This window comes from Macaca thibetana, chromosome 7, assembly GCF_024542745.1.
Source record: "Macaca thibetana thibetana isolate TM-01 chromosome 7, ASM2454274v1, whole genome shotgun sequence".
Lineage (NCBI taxonomy): Eukaryota > Metazoa > Chordata > Mammalia > Primates > Cercopithecidae > Macaca > Macaca thibetana.
This window is the reverse complement of record NC_065584.1, coordinates 85,655,348-85,664,999: the sequence shown is the minus strand read 5'-3', so window position 1 is coordinate 85,664,999 and position 9,652 is coordinate 85,655,348. Positions and strand designations below refer to the sequence as shown.

At 38.1% G+C, this 9,652-nt stretch overlaps 2 gene segments (V, D, J or C); both read left to right on the top strand.

Annotated features, from left to right (window-relative positions):
* Positions 1-1,468: 1,468 nt before the first annotated feature.
* Positions 1,469-2,206, top strand: LOC126959197 (T cell receptor alpha variable 29/delta variable 5-like). The segment is given in 2 exon segments: positions 1,469-1,635; positions 1,800-2,206. Coding segments are annotated over 2 exon segments (459 nt in total).
* Positions 2,207-6,851: 4,645 nt separating this feature from the next.
* On the top strand, positions 6,852-7,728 carry LOC126958365 (T cell receptor alpha variable 30-like). The segment is given in 2 exon segments: positions 6,852-7,037; positions 7,261-7,728. Coding segments are annotated over 2 exon segments (345 nt in total).
* The last annotated feature ends 1,924 nt before the right edge of the window (positions 7,729-9,652 follow it).

Here is a 9,652-nt window from a genome sequence, read left to right as displayed (position 1 = left end):
CACTGCTAACTTCCTCAGCAGAACTAATGGATCGCCATTATGTTTTCCTCATAAAAACACTCATGTTTCATGCTATGTTGTAAATATGTAGTTACACATTTGTCTTTCTCTTCAGATTATCAGGTATTTATGCATGAAGATTGTCCCATAACCATATATATATATATATATATATATATTGAGATGGAGTTTTGCTCTTGTTACCCAGGCTGGAGTCCAATGGCGTGATCTCGGCTCACTGCAACTTCCACCTCCTGGGTTCAAACGATTCTCCTGCCTCAGCCTCCCAAGTCGCTGGGATTACAGGCAGGTGCCACCACTCCCAGGCTGGTCTCGAAATCCTGACCTCAGGTGATCCACCCACCTCGGCTTCCCAAAGTGCTGGGATTACAGGCGTGAGCCATGACACCCGGCCAGACTTAATATATTAATGGACTTAAAACACTTTTAATAGAGGCGTTTTAACTTTTCTGAGTATTTGTTTCATTATTCTTCAAGTGAAAATTCAAAACGTTTATTACAGTAATAAAATATGCATCAAGTATTATTTTATTATGTGTTATCTGTCTTTGCTAAAAATAATTTCAAAAAATATTTTGGAATTTAATCTTAGCTGAAATCACTAGTTGCCCTACTAATTCAGCATTAAAAGTACAATTGATTCTGCTTCTTTCCTCCATCATAGTAAACCATGGAGAAATACACTACCTGTGGACCAAGAGTGAAGGTAAGCAGCTATGTTGCCTTTTTGGCATCTTTTGGTAAATTTCATGAATATATTGTCTATAGACTTTACAGGATTATGTCACCATTTTTCTCATTTGAAAATACAGAACACAGTAAATGATCTCATTCAAGTTCCAAAAGAAATAATTTCAGTTCAGAAGGTGATCTAATACAGAAGATAAATTTTGTTGTGATGATTTGTGTTTTTAAGAGAGGTACCCAGAAGTTAAATTTAATTTAATTATGTTGTGCTATTTATAATATAGAAAATATGGGCACATTTGAAGACCATATTAGAATTCATTTACACTAAAGACTAAGCTACAAAACTTCTCTGGGTTCTAAATTCATAATCATTGTATTAAAATAAAACATCATACCCATACGTGTCCCCAGTAAGTATCAATCCTTATTAACGTTTTTAAATGAGATGTTTGACTTAGTATGCCAGTTGACAAGGTGTCAGTCATTTGACCTTATGTAATTCTCTAATTTTCAGCTATCATTTTCTACTATTGCTGTGTGTGTGTGTGTGTGTGTGTGTGTGTGTGTGTGTGTTCGTTCTCTAAAAACCTTTCCTTCTCTTTCAATCTCTTGTTTTTTAACTTTTTATGGAGAAGGCATTATAAAGTTATCTTCAGGAAATGCAGAAACACTTTTACAAAAACTTTCTACATTTGAACTAAAGGGGGCAGTGCTTCCTTTCATAAAGATAAATAACCTTATAGCTACGCACAGGGTTGTTCATAAGTAAAATGAAGGGTCTGTGGAAGGACATAAATAAAGCATAGGAGGTTGAAGTCAGATTTGCAGCTTTCTGTGCAGGAGACAAGACAACCTGCATCTTCACAGGAGGAATGGGCGTGCTCCTGGGGGCATCATTGCTGATTCTGTGGCTTCAGCCAGACTGTGAGTTGCGCATGGGAGGTTTGAATATAGTAGGAAAAGCTACAAGGAACACCGTAAGGCTGGGAGATAATTGGAGAAGTTTTGTTTTGTTTTCCGAATCATGATGGTTTCCTGTGGGGACATTAAAAATAAAACTGAAAATCTGTTATTCTCTTTCCAAACAGGGGTAAATAGTCAACAGAAGAATGATGACCAGCAAGTTAAGCAAAATCCACCATCCCTGAGTGTCCAGGAAGGAGGAATTTCTATTCTGAACTGTGACTATACTAACAGCATGTTTGATTATTTCGTATGGTACAAAAAATACCCTGCTGAAGGTCCTACATTCCTGATATCTATACGTTCCGTTAAGGATAAAAATGAAGAGGGAAGATTCACAGTCTTCTTAAACAGAAGTGCCAAGCACCTCTCTCTGCACATTGGGGCCTCCCAGCCTGGAGACTCTGCAGTGTACCTCTGTGCAGCAAGCGCACAGTGCTCTCCAGGCACCTGCAGCCCATACTCAAACCTGCTTTGGGGACTCAGACTGGGAGGCACACAGACTCTCTTCCATTTACACACGGCAGTGTGAGAAATTATGCCTTGAAGTAAGTGAGGCAAGTTGAGCTTAAAGAAAGACTGATACATGACAAGCCTTACAAATAAGAAAGTTCCCTGAGTTTTAGAGTGTTTAAGAGTCTAACCACTCTCCTTTTCTACTTTCAGAAAGAGGTTGCTGATTTAGCTAAAGCATAAATCTCTGGTGATGCTTTGTTTGTGCTAGCTTCTGGAATGAGGGTGCCCAGTCTCCCTTGTATACTAGGGGGCAAGAATGTGTGTTTGGAACGGGAAAACCAAGATCACACTGTAGATTCTTTCAGTGATGAACATTTCCTGAGATGTCGTTTCTTTTAGTTTTTCTCAGTGTACAGGCATTTCTGAGCAAAGAATTGCATATGTGAATACTAACCTATGTATATCTGCATATCTATAAATATTTCTATATGTAGCATAACCATCAGTATCTATATTAAGTTAAACATTCGTTCTTATCGATGTCTCCAATGCTAAATCATTACCACATGGATCACACTAGCCTCCTCCCCTTGCTTATCCATAAATTCCCATTACAGGGGTGCACAGCCTGGCTCTCACTGTTAACAAAAAGTTATTCAGTAATACTTGTTACAACGTGGTGAGGCAGAATTAATTTAGGACCACCATGATAGGTACAGAGACCACTGCAACAGGACTTTGCAGTGAGGGAGAAGAATCGAACTCAACTCCGAATACAGCATAAACAAGTGGAGATTTCCAGCCAAGGGGCAGATTAGGGGTCAGTGAATGGGAAATTACTAAGAGGAAACATCAGAACCAAGGGATATTCTGGCTAGACTGGCCAAACATGATTCTTGCTGAAGACAGGTCAGGGTAATCAGACATCAATCACCTGGGGGATGAAAGAGAATGAGGAACCCAGTTAGATACGGAGTGTAATCAGATATCAAGCGGAGGATGGCCCGGGCAGCAGGGGAGGGTGTGGTTCTTGCTAAACTGACCTGGAAGGATTCTTGTTAAAGACTAGATTTTACAAGAAAATGCAGAGATGAGCTTAGGAGAAACTTCAAAAGCCTGACTAAAGTTTGGTCAAGCAAATAATTTTTGTCATCACCACCCACTATTCATTTACATCATAGTCCAATTCCATTAAACATGTACAGTGGTATCAGAATTGTTACTTGTAGCTCCATGAGAAAGAATTTTATCACTTAAAGCACATTGCTGTATAATGGTAATAATGTCTAGATTATGTTGAACTTCTATTATTCCACCTGTTTTGTATGTATTACATTAACTAATTCTCCTAATAATTATTTAAGACAACTATTAGAATAATCCATGTTGTAGTAGAGAAAACAGGCTGTGGGAGTTCAGGGGTTTGCTCAGTATCACTAACTTTGTGAGAAAATAGAGTTCATGGTCACTCATGCTCCAAACCACCAAGTATGGGCCCGTCTTACAGAAGCTATTAACAAGTCATGCTTTTGAAACGCTAGCAATTTCTAAAATTCTTTTCTTTCTTTTCTTTTCTTTTTCTTTTTTTTTTTTTTTGAGACAGAGTTTCGCTCTGTCCTCCAGACTGGAGTGCAGTGGCGCAATCTCGGCTCACTGCAAGCTCCGCCTCCCGGGTTCACACCTTTCTCCTGACTCTGCCTCCCGAGTAGCTGGGACTACAGGCGCCCGCCACCGCGCCGGCTAAATTTTTGTATTTTTAGTAGAGACGGGGTTTCACCGTGTTAGCCAGGATGGTCTCCATCTCCTGACCTCGTGATCCGCCAGCCTCGGCCTCCCAAAGTGCTGGGATTATAGGAGTGAGCCACTGCGCCCGGCCTAATTTTTAAAATTCTTAGCATGCATTTCTTCATCATTGACCTAGAGAAGAGTGTGATTATCACTCGTAGAAAATTAAAAACTGAAATTATGGTTTTATATGTATATTGCATTTGTAGGTAAATGATTAGAACTTGTTCCTCATTGGCTGATTTTCTGAAGCTGAAGATCTTTACAGTGAGAAGATACAGAAATTCAGGATGCTTCCCAAGAAGCATGCAGAAGCCTCTGTAAGTCTCATCACTTATGGCTTAATCTGAACAGTGACTGAGGAAGTGATTTCAGGAATGCTGAAGACATTTTTGATCAGAATAGGAGTGATGCATAGCTTGGCTTAGCTTGGTTCATCTAGGGATCCTCATGGGGTTGGTTTAACTATGAGGTAAATAATTGATTAATTCTCTCATATTTAATTCTATATTCCTGAACATGGATGTAAAGCTAACTCAGTGTGAATTAGATTTATTACCCCTCCATATCCGGGAGCACCAATATCACATGCGGTATTTTTTCTGTTGTTTTTATGGCTTATATTGGTATAGGCAGGAAAAATTCCAAGATCCTTTTCGTAATGCATGTAGATGAGAATGAAAAGCAGGAAGGAATATTAAACATCACTCTTCATACTTAGGGTGTTCCATGCACATCTCGGGTTCCCACTCTAGAGCCTCAGCTACTCTGAATGGATAGTCTGCTGTGCATATTCATTGCTCACAGGCATCCAGAGCCTGTTCCCAAATTCAGAGCTGTAGCCACAGATCCCAGCAAAAGTGCAGGCACATGACAGTTGCTGCTGTCTTCTAGCAGGGTGTAGAGAAATGCAGCTATGATGAATCATTTCATTTCAGTTTCAAAAAATATGGAAATTCAGGTGAATAATCAGTCCAGTTACTATACATCCCTGCTCTTAACAAAACTATTTCAAATACCTTAAGACAATAAATCAGTTTTTCTTATTTTCAGATATATTTAACATGATTTATAAATTATTGAAATCCATTATAAATTTCTGTTACAATGGACATTTTTCACTCTAACTGCTGTTACATTTACCCCATTTCACGTCTTGCATAATGGGGAGGGAATATATTAATGCTGTTTTTATCCTTCTAAAGCAACATAGAATCATACCAGAAAAAGGCACACTGCATCCAATGTCATCCCTGCCTTTTTGTTCAAGCTCTTCAGGCTGCTTCAACTTCCACATTTCATTCATTCCTACAGCTATCTATTTATATTCTTTTCTTATCTAGTATATTTGGGAAACAGCATTGGAAAAAGCTACTTTCTAGCATTTTTCTAGCCATAAGTGTGTTATATCTTCTAGAGCAAGTGAATCAACTTCTTAACATTTTATATCAGGACCTTCATCTGTAATGCAAGGACAATGATTTCCAGCTAACATTGTTCTCAAGTTTTATTCATCTTCCTCAATTAGCAATTGTTAACTGGGTGCCTGCTGAGTTCTGCATAAATGTTGCATGCTGGGAAAAAAAGAGCTATGGAAAAATACATAATATCTTCTTTCACTAAATGTGTAATCTAATTAGTTATGTAGGCAACTAATCAAACAGAGTAAAGTGAAATGAGGCCAACCTTGGGAAAGCAAAGGGAGGTATGAAGGCATATGGAAAGTCCCACCTCCATCTTAGCCTTAGAGTTGAGTCAGGGGCAGCCTGGAGTATGTCTTGCCTATGCTGAGACCTAAAGAGTTAGTAGGAGTCAATCAAGTTTAAAGGCAGAGAAGGTAAAGAAGATAGAAACAGCATGCACAAGGCGACACAGAACATAATGAGCCTGAGGACTAAAAGCCAGAATGACGCTATAATTAAAATCATATATGTCATAAAATGTTCAAACTACTACTGCAAATTAGTTGTACCTTAATTCTCAGTTTTATAAATGAGTAACCATAATATTTGTGGGGTTACCAAATATGTTTTCTATTTACTTGAGATTTTACTTAATAAGGTTATTCATTTGATACCTAATATGTGTCTTAGACTCGAAAACAATAGATGCAAATGAGAAGAATAAGGCATTGTTTCTGCCTTCAGAGAACATGTAATATTGCAGAGTATATTACAATATCATATAATAAAAGCTATCATAGGAGAAGCATAGAATATGACCATCTAACAGTGGCATTTAACTTGGAAACTTGAATGTAAGGGAAAACCACCTATGGGAGGTAGTATCTAAGTTAAGATTTGTAAAACAGTTAGCCAAAAATGGAGTCAGAGAAAGGGTATCATAGAAAAAGATACATAGAATGTACAAAGACATGAAGTCAATATTTATTTTAAGAGGATGACATTAAACTAATTCAGAATGGCCAGAGCATACACCTCACAATGTATATCGGTAAATATAAAACTAAAGCAATAAGCAGAAACCACTTTGTGAAAATAATTAAAAGCCATTATGAGATGTTTGTATATTACATTATCTTGAAGACAATGATGAGCACTCGAAGAAATCTGCACAAGTAAATAGTATCATGAAATGTCACCATTTGAAAGATTACTCTGAGTTCACATACTTATATATTATATCCATGTGCGGGTATGTATATAAAATATATATGTAAAGTAAAAAATATATATATAATAAATTTTCCCTTGATACTTCCTTTTTCTCTTAATTCTGAAGTAATTCTTTCTGTAAAACAGTATATGGATAGGCCCTTCTTATAGCAAGAAAAATGCCTATCCTGGATGAAAACTTACTCAAGAAAAGCCAAAATCCACAATTTAATCAACATTCCTCAGTCTGGCCACAGGGGAGAGCTGTTTAAAAAGTATTCTAGACAGATGCATTTAGCTCTGTGCAGTTAAACTGTTGTGATGTGTCTCTGATTGGTTGCCCCCAAAGTTACAATATCCTGGAAACAATTACAACAGACCTTATTCTGAGTTCAAAGCAACTCCTACTAAGGAAGCCCATTCAGAAGCTGACTGGACATTCTGGCAGGCCGAGGATGGAGACTCTCCTGAAAGTGCTTTCAGGCACCTTGTTGTGGCAGTTGACCTGTGAGTACACGATTCAGTCTGGGAGAGGTTGTGGTATGACAGCATCTTAATGACAATAGCTTTCTGTCTTGGGAAGGGCCCTTTTAAGAACCAGACCTAAGAAGCAAGGAAAATGTACTGTAATTATGTGGTGATGCTTAATGTTTTAAATAAGGAAGGAAGGAAGAAAATCACCCTTCCCTTCATGAGACTGAGCGTCTCATTCGATTGTCTTTCTGATCAGGGGTGAGAAGCCAACAACCAGTGCAGAGTCCTCAAGCCGTGATCCTCCAAGAAGGGGAAGATGCTATCATCAACTGCAATTCCTCAAAGGCTTTATATTCTGTACTCTGGTACAGGCAGAATCATGGTGAAGTGCCCATCTTCCTGATGATATTACTGAAAGGTGGAGAACAGAAGAGTCATGACAAAATAGTCGCTACGTTTAATGAAAAAAAGCAGCAAAGCTCCCTGTACCTTATGGCTTCCCAGCTCAGTTACTCCGGAACCTACTTCTGTGGTGCAGAGACACAGTGATACCCAGGCCTCCAAGACCTGTACTCTAACCTAAAGCTGAGCCACAGGTGCTCACCTAGCACAGATGCTCACCACAGGAGTATGGGGAACTTACCAGAAGGCTCATCCATGATAAAAGAGAAACCTAAAGGAAATTCAGTTGCTTCAATATATAACACAAAAAGCAAGCCATGGCCTTGAGATCCTATCTAATTTGGCATTGTTTTCTTGATAATTATTTAATTGCTTGGTAATTATATGACAGATAACTTAGATTCAGAGAAAATTACATAGATTTCAGTTTCAAAAACCAGAGTGAATTACTATTTGACTGAAGCTACACATATAAACTCCTTTTGGATTTCTGCATTCCTATCTGACAGTGAAAAGTAACCTCTCTTTCTTCTCCTAGGTACCCATAGCTTGTCAATAGAAAGACAGCAAAAAAAAAAAAAAAAAAAAAAAAAAAAAAAAAAAAAAAAAAATGTGTCTGGTTCTTTCTTGGACATGAGGATTGTACACGGTAAGTATTTAGATTGTTAATCTTGTTACTTATCTGGAAAGGCCACTAGCAGTATTTTTTCCAAGGTTTTAAATATCTGTTTTGGGGAAATAGCATTTAGAAGTACTTCGATTTTATATTGGCCTTGACTTCTCTTCTCATTGTGCTTTATTCTGATTGATTCTTACTAGTTTGCCCAATGGTCAAGATCCTTCCTTAATTGTTCCCTTACATCAACCCAGCACAACACTTCATGTAGGAAACACTCAACAAGTTTTGATTGATTCATATATTGATAAGAATTGAGAATGGCCAGGTGTGGTGGCTCATGCCTATAATCTCAGCACTTTGGAAGGCTGAAGCGGGTGGATCACTTGAGGCCAGGAGTTCAAGACCAGCTTGACTAACATGGCGAAATCCTAACTCTACTAAAAATACAAAAATTAGCCAGTCATGGTGACACACACCTGTAATTCCAGCTACTTGAGAGATTGAGGCATGAGAATCACTTGAACCTGGGAGGTGGAGGTTGCAGTGAGCCAAGATCACACCACTGCACTCCGGCCTGGGTGACAGAGTGAGACCCTGTCTGAAAAAAAAAAGAAAAAGAAAAAGAAAGAAAAAACAGACGAAATAATCACACACAGAATTCCTTCCATAAGATGAGTCTTCCACAAACATTCTACAGCTTGCTTGAATCTTTAGTCTTGTCCTATCAGTCTACCCTAGAACAAGAATTTAATTTTTCAACTTTCTATATTCATTTAGTTTTATCCATCTTTTTTTAATCAAAAAATTTTAAAATTAATTTTTAAAACCTTAATTTAAAAAATTAATTTAAAAAGATCTCTATGCTGGGAAAAAATTACTTTCTCTTTAACAGAAGCCAGATTCCCATGCCTTCTTAGAAGCTTTTTATCAAAAACACAAACAACTTTATACACTTTGCCTATAGAATTGTTTCTCTTATAGCTAGTAGTTTGTTGTTGTTGTTTGGTTTTGTTTTGTCTTGTTTTGTTTTTGAGGCGGAGTTTTGCTCTTGTCGCCCAGACTGCAGTCCAGTGACGCAATCTCAGCTCACTGCAACCTCCGCCTCCTGGGTTCAAGCAATTCTCCTGCCTGAGCCTCCTAAGCAACTGGGATTACAGGCACACACCACCACACCTGGCTAATTTTTTGTATTTTTAGTAGAGATGGGGTCTTGCCATGTTGGGCAGGCTGGTCTTGAACTCCTGACGTCAGGTGATCCACCCGCCTCAGCTTCCCAAAGTAATGGGATTACAGGTGTGAGCCACCGTGGCTCGCCATAGCTAGTATAATTACATATATTAATTGTAATGTTACTTCTTAGTAACTCTTATTCTTAGTGAAAAACTGAGGAAGTAAGTAACTAATTAAGCACCAGATACAGAGTCCAAGACAAAGGACAATCCCTGGAGCCAGGCTTCACTATATCTTAAAGGCCCAAATCCAAAAACATAGTTTATAGACAGGTTAAGTGTCAAAAATTGTCATAAAAACACATTTTATTATCTTAAAACATCTAGCAGAGATAATATCTGAACAATAGTCCTATGGACGCAGACAAAATGTCTAAATTCTGAAGAGGTTTCTATTT